We start from the raw sequence: 14,892 nt of genomic DNA, 5'->3' as shown, positions 1-14,892 counted from the left end.
TAAGTTTGGGTTTGGAGAATCATTCATCAATTGGATCAAAATATTATATCACAACCCCAATGCATCAGTTAGAACTAATAAACAGACTTCCAACAGGTTTTTTCTTGGAAGAGGAACCAGACAGGGTTGCCCACTCTCTCCTTCTCTTTTTGCTATATTTATTGAGCCTCTAGCTGCAGCAATAAGACAGAATGAGAGCATTAAAGGAATTAAAACCAAACACAGCCATCATAAAATTAGTCTCTATGCAGATGACATATTACTGTTTTTAAGTAATTTACATTCTGTAAATGAAATGGCAACAATCATTAATGAATTCTCCTCTATATCAGACTATTCCATTAATTGGAATAAGTCTGTTTTATTACCACTGAACAATAATGCGGAGAAAAGACTCACAATACCAGTTAAATCAGGAAATATCAAATATCTAGGTATCAATTTTTCCCCCCAAACTATCAGAACTGGTGCAGCTAAACTACACCCCATTACTGAAAAACATACAGGACGATCTAACACGCTGGACCAACCTGCCTCTGTCCCTTATGGGCAAGGTAGCCACAGTAAAAATGAAAATCTTACCCAAAGTTAATTATCTCTTCTCAATGATTCCCACACAACCGCCATTAAAATGGTTCAAAACATTAGACTCATCCATATCAAGCTTTTTATGGAACAATAAACCTGCAAGAATTAGTCTAAAAACTTTAAAATCTGCAAAAAGCTGTGGAGGATTAGAATTACCTAACTTCCACAATTACTTTCTTGCAAATAGATTACAATACATCTTAAAATGGTTCAAAAATAATCCAGAAACCAACTCATGGTTAGACTTGGAACAGGCGTTATGTGGAAAGATCAACCTGTCAGATCTTCCATTTATTAGCCAAACAGTAAAAAAACAGGATTGTTTCAAAAGTATTAATATAAATGCCACTTTAACAGCCTGGTGGGAATTTTCTCAAAATATCAAAATCCTCAATTCAACCGTGCAAAATGACACCCATCTGGAACAACCCAGACATCCTCATAAACAAAAAAATTATCCACTTCCCAGCTTGGCAAGCAGGGGGCATAAAACAACTAGAGCACATAATTATTGATAGAAGATTCATAACTCCCCAGGAACTTCAAGACAAACATGGAATAAATAACTTCTTGGAATATCAGCAACTTAAATCAATTATTACTAAAAAGTTTAAATACAGAGACAACGATTTAAAGCTACCAGATGTAGTTACCACTCTGATCAATTTCTCAATGAATAAAACTCTCTCCAAAATATACAAACTTTTATGTAATTTAGATAATAATATTTCACTTCCGACAACAAAATGGGATGCGGATTTGAGCATCAGCACAGATGAAAGCTTTTGGTCAGAACTTTGTCTAAACACCTTTAAACTGACAAAAAGTCCAAATCTGCAGCTAATCCATTTTAAAACTCTTCACAGAATTTACTACACTGTTCAAGATGGGTCTCAGTAACTCTCAGTAACTCAGACAGAACATCCGAAATAAAGCTCACAAACAGATTTTTACCCCTAACACAATGTGATGTTAAAGAACAAAGTGAAATTGGACCACAGAATAGGAGTCATAATGTTGGCAACAAAGCACAGGCAGAAAGAAAATCTGTGCCAAACGTCAAGGTCAGAGATACGCTGCTGCTTGGAGATGACGCTATCAGTGGAGTCAGCCACAGAAGAATGCAAACTTTATGTTGCCCAAGTTCTACTGTTCCAGTGATTACAGGACTCTTACCTAAAGTCTTGTACCAAGGAGTCAAACGAATAATCATCCATGTAGGTGCTGTCGATATCAAAAAAGAACAATCTGAACGTTAGAGGTTGAAGCATTCATCAGTGGACCTCTTCCTAACATCGATGGGGTGTCACTCAAGTTCAGCCGTCTGTTTCAGCTGAACAATTGGCTCTCCAGAGAGTGTGCTTCCAGAGGATTCCATTACATTGAGAACTTCAATACATTCTGGAAACGAAAGGACCTATTCATGGGAAGAGGCCCACACCTGAACAGAGGTGGAGCAAGAGAGTTAGTGAAGAACCTCCTCCACGCTCTGGGGCAAAGAGGCCAAGGCCCTGAAAAGGCAGTAAGGAAGGACCGAGCCAGTGTCCCAGGAACCACAGCACAACGGCAACAACAACTACCTCCACCACCACCACCGGTCAAAGACTTGGATACGGCAGCACCAGCACCACAACCACCTCCATCTAAGGACTCAGCTGCACCAGCATCACAACAACCACTGCCAGCTAAGGACCCAGCCGCAGAACCACAACAACAACCACCAGATTTGGCCCCAGAAATACCACCGTCTGACCAGCTGTGGGCGCCCCCTGTTACATCTACTCCCAGTGAAGACTCGCTTTCCTTTTCGTCCCCCCCACTTTCACCCATGGCCCTACCTAGCCATTTTGATAGCCTCATTAAGTCAGGAATTAAGATGGCTACCCTAACACCTGTGAGCCTCACACCACACAGGAGCTCTCCTACCCCTCCAGCGCCCCCTCCTTATCCTTCACCCAAAGTTCCTCCAACACGTCCTTCATCCAAAGCCCCTCCAACACGCCCCCTCCGTCGTTCACCCAAATCCCGTCCAGCTCCCGCTCCTCCTGGTCCATCACCCAAACTACCCTCAACTCGACCTCCCCTGCGCGCCTCTAGACGTGCTATCCCCCAGAGCTAGGATGAAATGGGCCCCCAGTGTCCTAGGAAAGGTTATGTCAAACTGGGGCCCTGTGATGAACAGCTTCCTTCTGGTGCTATACCTGTAGTTGCACCACGTAGAATGCAAAAAAGGGCAGTTAGACTGTCCAATCAAAGAAATCTAGTTGATATCCCTTGCAAGAAGGTTTTGACCAGTCCCAAGGAAACTAATCTCAAACTTGCTGCACTCAATGTCAGATCTTTATGCAACAAATCATTTTTAATCAATAATCTTATCTCTTCTTTTAATCTTGAGTTTTTGTTTTTAACTGAAACATGGCTTGACAAAAACACAGGAAACATAGTTCTAGTCGAATCAACTCCCCCCAACTACAAACATGTATCGGAAATACGAGAAAATAAAAAGGGTGGAGGCGTTTCTGCACTGTTTAGAGATAATCTTGCAACCCGCAGACTATCATTTGGTGTGTTTTCATCATTTGAGTATGTGTCCTTTAAGATTGAGTTAAAACAAACTCCTCCCTTACTCTGAATAGTCATGTACAAACCTCCTCAGCACAGCCAAAGTTTCATTGATGATTTCACTGAAATGCTCTCAGTTGTGTCCACAGACTTTGATGGTCTAGTCATTACAGGTGATTTTAATGTTCATGTTGATAATGTCAATGACAGAAATGCAAAAGAGCTCAACGCTGTCCTTGAAACCTTTGGTCTAATTCAGCATGTAAGTTGCCCCACCCACAGCAGAGGGCACACTCTGGACCTGCTCATCACAAAGGGGGTTAATATTTACAATGTCAGTTCTGTGTATTCTTTGACCTGTCTGTTGCTCCCAAACCACCGCCTGGCCCTGCAGTTGTCCAAAGGAGACAAATAAATGAGAGCACTAGGGCACAGTTTGTAGAAATGATAAACCCTGAAAACGCCTCTGGTGCCAATGTTGATGAAATGCTGAATTCTGTTACTTCTAGCATCTTGAATGTTCTGGATGCCATTGCCCCTATGAAGGTTAAATTGAGAAAACATAGACAGAAAGCTCCCTGGAGGAACGATGATCTAGTCAGGGCACAGAAACAACAGTGCCGCAGAGATGAGCGAAAGTGGCGCAAGTCAAAACTCCAGGTTCATTATGGAATGTATAAGGGGGAGTTGTACGCTTACAACCAGATCTTATGCAGAACAAGGGAAAGGTACTTCTCTGAAATCATTGGAAGTTGCAGCAGCAACTCTCGTGTCCTGTTCACAACAGTAAACAGATTAACTAACCCTCCAACCCAGCTACCAATAGAACTGGTTTGCACACCTAAATGTATTGAGTTTGCTTTATTTTTTAATGACAAGGTTCAGGGCATTAAAAAAGCCATCAACTCCACAACACATATAACTATCGAACGGCCACCTACTCACTCTAAGCTGACTCACTTTGTACCTGTCACTGACCAAACTGTCCAAGAGACCATCACCCGTCTGAGCTCGTCTACATGCTGCCCTGATGTGTTACCCACTAGATTTCTAAAGTCTGTCCTGAACAGTGTGTTGCCATCAATTAGTCAAATAGTTAACATGTCTCTTCAATCTGGAATATCCCAGAGGCCTTAGAAACTGCAGTCATTAAACCTCTCCTGAAGAAGAGCGGTCTTGATCCCACTGTACTGAATAATTACAGACCTATCTCTAATCTGCCATTTTTAGGAAAAGTCCTTGAAAAAGTTGTCTACCAACAGCTCATTGATTTTCTCTTATTAAACAATTCATTTAATGTTTTTCAGTCAGGTTTTAGACCCCATCATAGCACAGAAACTTCTCTTATCAAGGTAACCAACGACATCCGCCTGAACACTGATGTTTGCAAAGTCACTGTCTTAATCCTGCTAGACCTGAGTGCTCCCTTTGATACTGTTGATCATGGGATCCTTTTGCACAGACTCCAAGACTGGGTTGGCATCTCTGAATCTGCCCTAAGTTGGCTCAAGTCTTATCTGGAAGACAGGAAATATTTTGTTGAAATTGGGAGTTGTGTCTCAGACTACATGGCCTTGACTTGTGGTGTGCCCCAGGGATCGATCCTGGGACCCCTTCTGTTCAACCTCTACATGCTGCCACTAGGGCAGTTAATACGCAGTAATAACATATCTTATCACAACTATGCAGATGATACTCAGATCTATGTGTCACTGGCAACAGGTGAATATGGGCCGGTGGATTCACTCAGCCACTGCCTCCAACAGATCAGTGCGTGGATGCAGAACAACTTTCTCCAGCTAAACTCAAACAAGACCGAAGTTATTATTTTTGGCCCACAGAAAAAAAGAGAAAGTGTCAGCAGCTATACCTTCATTCTCTGTCTCTTAAACCCTCAAATCAAGTGAGAAATCTAGGGGTTTTCATGGACTCTGACCTGAACTGTAACAGCCATATCAAGTCAGTAACATCAGCGGCATTTTACCATCTGAAAAACATTGCCAAAATCAAAAACATAGTGTCAAAGCCAGACCTGGAGATACTTATTCATGCATTTGTCTCCAGTAGGTTAGACTACTGTAACGGCCTGCTCACCGGCCTCTCCAAATGAGCTGTAAAACAGCTTCAGTACATCCAGAATGCTGCTGCTGGAGTCCTGACCAGAACCAGGAAGTATGATCACATTAGTCCTGTGCTCAGGTCTCTGCACTGGCTCCCTGTACCTCAAAGAATAGACTGCAAAGCAGCTCTGCTTGTGTACAAGTCTCTCCATGGCCGAGCACCAAAGTACATCTCTGACATGTTGGTGCCATATGAACAATCTCGTACTCTGAGGACCTCAGGGGCCGGCCTCCTGTTGATTCCCAGAGTCAGAACTAAACAAGGGGAATCAGCGTTTCAATATTCTGCAGCTAAAATCTGGAACAGCCTCCCTGAAGTCGTAAGACAGGCCTCTTCTGTGTACATGTTCAAATCTAGACTTAAAACATTTCTGTTTAGCCGTGTATATGACTGAAAGGTCCTATCTGCACTTTCTTTCCTTCCTTTATTTTTAAATCAATTTTCAATTTTTTGGTAACACTTTATATTAAGATTCCTTAACAAGCTTTGTTAACACGTTAACAAACATTATAAATGAATTTATAGGGTGTTAGTAAGACATTTATTGGTACAATAAGTCTAATAAGGTTTATTAAATTACTTAGTTAACACATTTACAATCATTATTAGGATGTTTTCAAGATGCTAATGATACATTTACTGATATTATAGGTGCCTAACAAATGTGTCAGTGTTAATAAGCTTAATAAGATTTATTAACAACCTTTGTTAACAAATTAAGAAGTATTATTATTGTTTGGGGTTCTAGTAAGATATTTATTAGCATTATAGATGCCTGACACAAGCCTAAGTGTTCATAAGCTTAATAAGTTTTATTAACTAACTTAATAAATTAATAGGCTTTATTAATGTGTCAGATGCTAGTAAGATATTTATTAGCATTATAGATGTCTTGCAAATACCTGAAAGTGTTAATAGTTTTTTAATTTTTTTGCAGCACCTCATCTAAAGTGTGCACGTTTTTTAGCACAAACAACCACAAAGCATAAAGATTGTAAAAAGAACTTTATGACATTAAAACAGACTAAACATACACAAATCGTTCTGTAAAAGATATATAATAATTTAATTCAGACAAATAATTTAAAAAAAAAAAACATATACTGGTGTTGGATGACTAGCATCATAGCTAATAAGGATAAAGTATTAGCATGATCTATCCTGAGTGAAACATTCATTGCAAATCCCATCACCAGGAGACAGTTCTCTGCATTCAATGCCAACTGCATTCAACCACTGTTGCCTTGCTTCAAAGTCCACAAGAAAGTTGCACAAGCCAGTGATTTTTGAAGAACGAAGACAATAAACCTACAGGAGCCATGCTAAAGCTAACACGCTAACGACCGACCGGTGCAGAATCAAAGATGGGCGGGGCTTTTTTCGTCACCTGTGTGAAAGCAAAGTCTAAGAGGCCATTCAATTGGCTGAAAGTGAGCACGCCTGTTTTGCTGATGAGTTTGATTGACAGATTCATTAGCCAATGGTGACATTAGTTAACCTGCCCATCTTTGATTCAAAATCAAAGATGGGCAGGTTAGCGTGTTAGCTTTAGCATGGCTCCTGTAGGTTTATTGTCTTCGTTCTTCAAAAATCACTGGCTTGTGCAACTTTCTTGTGGACTTTGAAGCAAGGCAACAGTGGTTGAATGCTGTTGGCATTGAATGCAGAGAACTGTCTCCTGGTGATGGGATTTGCAATGAATGTTTCACTCAGGATAGATCATGCTAATACTTTATCCTATTAGCTATGATGCCAGTCATCCAACACCAGTATATGTTTTTAAAAAAAAATTATTTGTCTGAATTAAATTATTATATATCTTTTACAGAACGATTTGTGTATGTTTAGTCTGTTTTAATGTCATAAAGTTCTTTTTACAATCTTTATGCTTTGGGGTTGTTTGTGGTAAAAAACGTCCACACTTTAGATGAGGTGCTGCAAAACAATTAATAAACTATTAACAAAGTTAATTAATACATTTGTAAAGCTTATAAGCAGTTTAGTAATATGGATTTAGAAGACAATGGTCTGATTTTAGATGTTAATAAATCTTATTAACACTTTCATGTATTTGCAAGACATCTATAATGCTAATAAATATCTTATTAGCATCTGACACATTAATAAAGCCTATTAATTTGTTAAGTTAGTTAATAAAACTTATTAAGCTTATGAACACTTAGGCTTGTGTCAGGCGTCTATAATGCTAATAAATATCTTACTAGAACCCTAAACAATAATAATACTTCTTAATTTGTTAACAAAGGTTGTTAATAAATCTTATTAAGCTTATTAACACTGACACATTTGTTAGGCACCTATAATATCAGTAAATGTATCATTAGCATCTTGAAAACATCCTAATAATGATTGTAAATGTGTTAACTAAGTAATTTAATAAACCTTATTAGACTTATTGTACCAATAAATGTCTTACTAACACCCTATCAATTCATTTATAATGTTTGTTAATGTGTTAACAAAGCTTGTTAAGGAATCTTAATATAAAGTGTTACCAATTTTTTTTTCTTTTCTTTTAAAGTAAATTTTACGTTGATTATTTCTATGATGTATTGTGATTTTAATGCATATTTCTGTTTTGTGAAGCACCTTGAATTACTTTGTGTACGAATTGTGCTATACAAATAAACTTGCCTTGCCTTGCCTTGCCTATGAAGTCCGCAAGCTGGTGGGGTGGTGTGCAGACAACAACTTGGTCCTCAATATCTCCAAGGCAGAAGAACTAATTATTGACTTCAGGAGGAAGAAGTCCAACCTTCAGCCCATCTATTTCAATGGGGAATGTGGGGATAGGATGCCCAGCTGCAAGTACCTAGAAGTGCACATACGTAGATGCAGACCTCCTGAGTCCTCTGGGTCCTGGCTTCGTCCTTGGCCTGCGTCATGGTGTCTGGTGCATGATGGCCCCAATGGCTACCGAACTGCTACAGCGGAGAAGCCTATGCTCCCTGGTGCCGGAGGGCCCCCTGTAGGGAGGCCTCCTCTGCACCTGGCTGGGTGGATGAGCTCTGCCTGTGTGGGTCCCGTCGCCGGGGGTGCTCTTTGTCCGGGGATCCCCCCCCTCTCTCCTGGTCTGGCAGGGGAGGATCTGGTTCCCCTAATGATCACATGGTTCACTTCGACAGCGTGCGTGCATCTCCACCCCCATGTGCACACTGTCACACTGCTCCGTGTCTACTTTATCCCTCCTCCTAACCCACAGTGTATTGATGGACAGATATCGTCAACTTATCTTAGTGTCAGATTTTCATTCTTGAATGTAACATTTCAAGCAGATCTAGCATAAATGTTAGGAAGCTTAAAATTATAACCTATTCAAATTAACAACTCCCCCTACTTTCTCCCCTTCTCTCTTTTTTTTCATTTTCTTCTACCTACCACCTTTTCACATTTTTTCCCGCTGTTAAAAAAAGAAAAGAAAAAACAGATTTAAAACAAAAAATGTAACAAATAAATACAATTTGATTAAAAAAAACATTAAAAAAACACAAAACAAAAAAGGGTTTATAAAAATATAAACCCTGGTTATCCAAAGATACATAACCTCTTTTTGTAATAGTTAAACTTGTCCAACACAAATTGTCCTCAGCTCTCATCTGTTGTTGGACAGAACAAGTTGAAAAAAGAAAAAAAAAGAAAACTGGTAATCCACATATAAAGTTTTAATAAGCTAACTGCGACAATAAGGATTGTGAAGTGCAGCGGAGCTGTCTTTTTGTTGTTTTGACCCGCACTCGTAGTTCCTGGCCAATGATTGATTAGATCTTTAGTCATGTGGTTTTGTGTGCAAGCTTTGGTCCATAACACAGGGGCGCAACCAATGAGTTATATCACTAGAGTAGACACGTCCGCTTTAGAAGCCTGGCCGACGGTGGCGGAGCGCCAAACAACAACAACTCCCACATGACAACGATTTCTATTGCTTTTAGTGGTGTCTAAGTAGCTTTTATAAACTGTATATATTTTTTGATTTAAATATATTTATACATATATATATAAATATATTATATTTTATGTATATAATATATATATAGATACATAAATTTGTTGTTATTAAAGAAGAGAAACAGTCAGCCTTAAAAGCTCAAACTTGAATGAAAATGCATTGTTGCAGGACTTCTTACAAATAAAAAAATTATTAGAAAGAATTTTTAAAATTAATTTCTAAACATTTAGAAGTTTTAGACCTCTTTGACATGTAATTTAAATTATTTAGAAAAACCCAACAATAAGTCAATAATAATAATAATAATAAATCAATAGTAAGTCAATACAAACAATTAATAACAATAAATAAATAATAAGTCAATAAATAATAATAAAAATAATTATATTATGATTATTGTTAATAATAATAGTAATAATAATAATAAAAGTAATAATAATAATATTCAAAAGAAGTCCAAAAGTGAACAATAGATTTACCCTAAAAAAGACAGTCTGGCCTCTTATCAAAATCTGTTTCCACAAATGTTTTGAACAGCCAGACTGTATTACTAGTTGGTACCACAGTGATCCATCTGGGTTAACTCTTTTGATAGCTAAGGCCCACTTTTTCCCTAAGTCTGAATCCATTGGAAACCTGCAAGAAAAGTTCAGTCACTGAATCAGAAATGTATAAATCTGTATTACTATAATAGCCTAGTATGCTGTACACAGGTTTAGCAAAATAAAATGTACATTTATATTGAAAGCAAAATAAATGTACATCATGCAGCATGTTGATAACAGCCCTGCAGCATCATGCATGTCAACATTTGTTCTATTAATGAAGTCCCTGCAGCCTTAAAAGAAAAAAATTAAAATATTTATCTGTGAAATGATACACCTACCTCCTTCATGGACTAATTTATCTGATTTTGGCAGTTGAAACCCGCACAATGAACTGGCATTATGCAAAAAATGTGTTCACATGCATTCACTGCAGCAGTAACTTGACCTCACCAAGATGGCGGTGCTCTCCTCCCATGAGGAACCACGTGATGTCTCCTCTAGTGATATAACTCATTGGGCGCAACTACCTAATTTCATAGGGGGCATGCGGCCACGTAAAAAAGCCCCCCCCCCCCCCAAAAAAAAACACACACACACACATAGGAGCAGCGTATATCATTATTTAGTGCTCTTACAGTCATTTGATAAAAAATTTTCAGTGTTTTGTCAGTGTTGTTTATTAAAGAAATTATGTATGTCCGTCTGAAACAAAATCAGTACAAACAAAACCCTTTATTTTCATGATTACTGATTCTGTAAATCCTGATTCTGTAAATCAGTACAGCTGCAAGACACGTGACCATTTTACTATAGCCTGAATGTTTTCAAGCCTGTTTTTACCACTGCTAGCATACCTGCTGTCTCTCAACCATTTAGAAAAGCTTTTCTTCATTCACACCACATCTCTCTCCCTCTTGCGTTTTCTGTTGAGCTCCAGATTGTTTTTTCTTTTGCCTTTCCATTTAAAGCGTGCCGTCATCAGATTATCACACAATTCAAATAAAACAATCAGACGCACACTCATATAAGCGCTCTCTATACGAGACCTGAATGAAGGAGGAGCAGCTGTGCTTCTGTTACTGATCATATCATGTAAATATATGTGCACAAACAGCTGTGAAATTAAAAAATTCGGACTATAAATAATTTTCACAACTTCGGTTTGCCGTCCGCTTTGACCAGCACCCCTATGCGGCGCATATGCTGCATGCCCACTTTTTGCGCCCTGCTATAACAGAATGGTCCGCTTGATGCGAGCCTGAAAACAGACCAAATGCAAGGTTCGGGACTCAACCTGGACCAAATTAAGCGGACTCAATCCAGAACAGAGGATTTTTCCAGTCTGCATACACCCTAGGTATAGATTTCATATGGATAAACCAGGGCTGCATGGTGGCGCAGTGGTTAGCGCTCTTGCCTCACAGCAAGAAGGCCCCTGGTTCAAGTCCCGGCTGGGGGACATGAAAAACAACATCAATAGGGGACCTTTCTGTGTGGAGTTTGCATGTTCTCCCCGTGCATGCGTGGGTTCTCTCCGGGGTCTCCAGCTTCCTCCCACCATCCAAAAACATGCTTCATAGGTTGATTGGCAACTCTAAATTGACCATAGGTGTGAGTGTGAGAGTGAATGGGTGTGTGATTGTGGATATTCTACCCTGCGACAGACTGGCGACCTGTCCAGGGCGTCCCCTGCCTTCGCCCATAAGTGGCCGGGACAGGCTCCGGCATCCCCATGACCCCGAAAGGGAAAAACGGTATAGAAAATGAATGAACGAATGATCCATGTAAATTGTGTCTCAAAAGTTGCTTAGAAAAACTATATTGTATTTTACTGATTTACCAGACACAAAACAAGGAAAGAAAATTTAGTTGATTTCATTGTACTGATTGAGTTCAGTATTTCTAACAGCTTGCATGATTAAAAGGATTTGTGTGGCTCACAGCACTGTGTCATGTAGCTCCCTTCAAAAGTGTGTGTAGTCTATTTTGCTATAGTTAAAATCTGTGAACTATGACCCATTTGTTGTCTATTGTAAAATATTTCACACATTTTTCAACACACAACAAATGGGTCAAAACTGACAGCTTTTCTTCTTTTCAGCCCTTTCAGACTCATCACCTGATTTAGACTGGTGGGTGTGTTACAGAGTTATTTGGTTCTGTCCAGAGGACTAACCAGTGTAAGCATATGAATGTTATGTAATTATTTGTATGTATGATATCTTTTTCTTTGCTTCTCTTTAGAGACAAGCAACAGAGGAATGCTACTTCTTGGAGCGACTAGAGAGCAACAACTATAACACCTATCGCTCTAAAAAGTACCCAAACATGTACGTGGCACTGAAGCGGACAGGCCAGTACAAACCTGGAAACAAAACTGGACCAGGTCAAAAGGCCATTCTCTTTCTGCCTATGTCTGCCAAGTACTAAAAGTCTGAGAGAAGATTTTGACTTAGTTGTTGTAGATGATGGGAATTTGTGATGGCAGTGACATCAGAGCTTCACCAGCCTCTAAAAATCAATTGGTCCCTGAAAGTATTCTTCAGTCTTTGGTTCACAACGCTGGATTTTTTTTTTGTGGAACAAGAGATTGCAACAGAAAAGCATTGGAACTTTATTTTTGTGCACTTTCACTGCATTTATAACAGATCCTTTTGACAAAATGCTCTTTAAAGTCCCACTCCGATCATCTTTTGACCTTTTCTGCAGAGTGGCAAGAGTTCACCTTGGGTTTGTAGACTGATTGTTGGCAGGAAGTAAGCCCGCCCTCATTTCCCATGATCTCTTTGTTTATACTCTCTCCTGCTAGCTTACAGTCCCTCACATTCCCGAGCTTACATTGGCAGTGGAACAGAAGTGGCAAGCAATATCAGAGCTATCCAGATTTACAGTTTAGATCCAGATTCCAGCTCAGACGAGGAAAACAAAAACATACATGTATCTATTTATCTGCAAGTGGATGCATCAGAAGGGAGACTTTGACCTGCCCATCGCATTTTCTACGTCACAACTGGGAGCTTTATTTTTTTGTCTGCTCCTAATTCACTACAATTTGAATAAGGAAATACTCAGAAATGCAGTTTTAATCATAATTTTTCTTCACATATCTTTTCCATCATGACAACAATGCAACAAATATGTTAAAAATACTATAAATAATAGGCACAGTAGCTGTGCCCATTAAATAAATAACACTTTTATTTTAGTATTGTAGGAAGTTGCCGGTGGTACAACTGGTAAAACATTCCAGAGTAAACAGCAGGCAGCTCCTCCATGCTGAGGTCAATGCTGTCGAACCCCTGCTCCAAGCCATACAGCAGTAGCTTTGCAATGCGTGAGGTGATAGGTGTGGTGCTCCTGGTTGTAGCGAGGTCTCTGAGAGAAAGCCACTCGCAGCTCACACACTCCTGAAGGCAGAAGTTGATCTGGTGGGTGAGTGGGCTCAGTCGACATATGATGTACATATCCGACATGCCGAAGGCGCCGGGATGGTTGTGCTGCTGTCGGACGCTGAGCAGAGACTTGAACTCGGAGCGAATGCCAGTCTCCTCAAACACTTCGCGAACAGCCGTCACACCTGATGTGGAGGCAGTCAGATTAACAAGGGTAACTTAAAGTGTGATAGCAACTCTGTTAGATACATGCTGCCTTTCAGATGTGAAACTAAAGGACAAATTTTCTCTGTTACAATATAAATGATAGTGTGATGCTGCTTTGTATGTTTTGTTTTATAGCTGCTTTTGTTTGATTTGAAGAGTGTGAGCTCAGATAAATAGGATAAGAACAGAAACAATGTGCCTTACTTTACAAAACTGAAATAAAAACAAGTAAATATCTACATAAAACTATGTATAATTAATCTCTCATTGAGTGCATAATGAACTGACAAGACTAAGTTGGATGTACAGTAATGATCTGCTTTGCTTTGTTAAGTGTGACACCCACCAATATTTTCTCCTAGATCTGACAGACCTCCAGGGAACTTCCAGGCATTTTTTGTCTGAAATTTAATGAAAAGACATCATTTTGTATAAATAAATGTTGATGGCACTGTTATAAAACATTTTTATCAAATACACTACAGAAATGTATTTTTTTCTATAAAATTATGTCCCGTTACTTTTTTTCTCCAAATATGTAGAAAAATACTTATTTTCTGTTTAACATATTGTCAATCCATACCGATCATACAGAAAAAGCAATGAGTCTCTAACATGATCAACTGATTAAAAAATATAGAACTTAACTCTGGAGACTCACTGCATCAATCCATCAGTCCATAATTACAAAATGCTAGGTACTAGGTTTGTGTTAACCTGTTTGTAACCATCTAATTGTTCAATGTGGTGCCATTTCTTTTCAAAAGCACAATTTCATATAGAACTTCTAGAACTTCTTTTTTATATGTAAAGTCATGCAATGAATTTAGTGCCATTTTTGATATTGTATTACAACAAATGCATAAAGAAATTGAATGCTACTTTTAACTTATGTTCTGTGGCTTTTCAAATTTGTTGTAATACAGATGTTCATGGGTTAGAGCTAAATGCTTTGAAGAAAAACATCAGCTGCAACCTTTAAAACAGGCAGGGCTACTGAAATCATGAATCTAGAAATAGAAAGCTCTCTCTCCACAGAACGTCGTTTCTAGTTAACATGGCACTGCAATATTGTGGCATTTAAAAAAACGGTTGTGAGCTTTGCTTCAATTTCAAAGTGATAAACACTTCCCTGTACATTTTTAAGCTCCAGTCAAAAACAACGTAATACATTTACAGAAATGTACAATGTGATATAGCTTCTTATCTTAACATATTCATTTTAAGGGTGTATTCAGACTTGACACATTTTGTTTGCTTAGAATGAACCAGCATTTGTTTCCCCCGATAATCCGTAAAAAAATTTCAGACTGAATTTACCCAAGTGGACCCTGGTTCGGATCCAGGAGCTGCTCTCTGACCCATCTTTGGAGGTGGTCTCGGTTCATTTCCAATAAGTCTGAGCTTAAGTTTGCTCTGAGATTCCTCAGTCTGAATGAATACAATATGTCCTCGGAGCGGAACAACTGGACCAAAACGGCCGCCGTAGAAGATGTAAATAGAATGT

General features: G+C 38.9%; 2 protein-coding genes across 3 annotated transcripts in view; one reads left to right on the top strand and one right to left on the bottom strand.

Moving 5' to 3' along the window:
- The window catches only part of fgf2 (fibroblast growth factor 2), a 36,636-nt gene extending 22,744 nt beyond the window's left edge, over window positions 1-13,892 (top strand). The window contains exon 3 of the mRNA XM_078953794.1: window positions 12,031-13,892. Coding sequence (XP_078809920.1) covers window positions 12,031-12,216 — 186 coding nt within the window. The 3' untranslated portion in view covers window positions 12,217-13,892. The remainder of the gene's footprint in view (window positions 1-12,030) is intronic.
- The window catches only part of nudt6 (nudix (nucleoside diphosphate linked moiety X)-type motif 6), a 29,632-nt gene continuing 27,127 nt past the window's right edge, over window positions 12,388-14,892 (bottom strand). For both annotated transcript variants that reach the window (XM_078953787.1, XM_078953788.1), the window contains 2 exons: window positions 13,732-13,786; window positions 12,388-13,363 (listed from right to left, as the gene is read on the bottom strand). In XM_078953787.1, coding sequence (XP_078809913.1) covers window positions 12,984-13,363; window positions 13,732-13,786 — 435 coding nt within the window. In that variant the 3' untranslated portion in view covers window positions 12,388-12,983. The remainder of the gene's footprint in view (window positions 13,364-13,731; window positions 13,787-14,892) is intronic.

The sequence above is a fragment of the Oryzias latipes genome, chromosome 10, assembly GCF_053564925.1.
Source record: "Oryzias latipes strain Hd-rR chromosome 10, Olatipes_Hd-rR_3.1".
NCBI lineage: Eukaryota > Metazoa > Chordata > Actinopteri > Beloniformes > Adrianichthyidae > Oryzias > Oryzias latipes.
The sequence above is the reverse complement of the archived record's forward strand: the minus strand, read 5'-3'. Positions and strand labels throughout refer to the sequence as shown.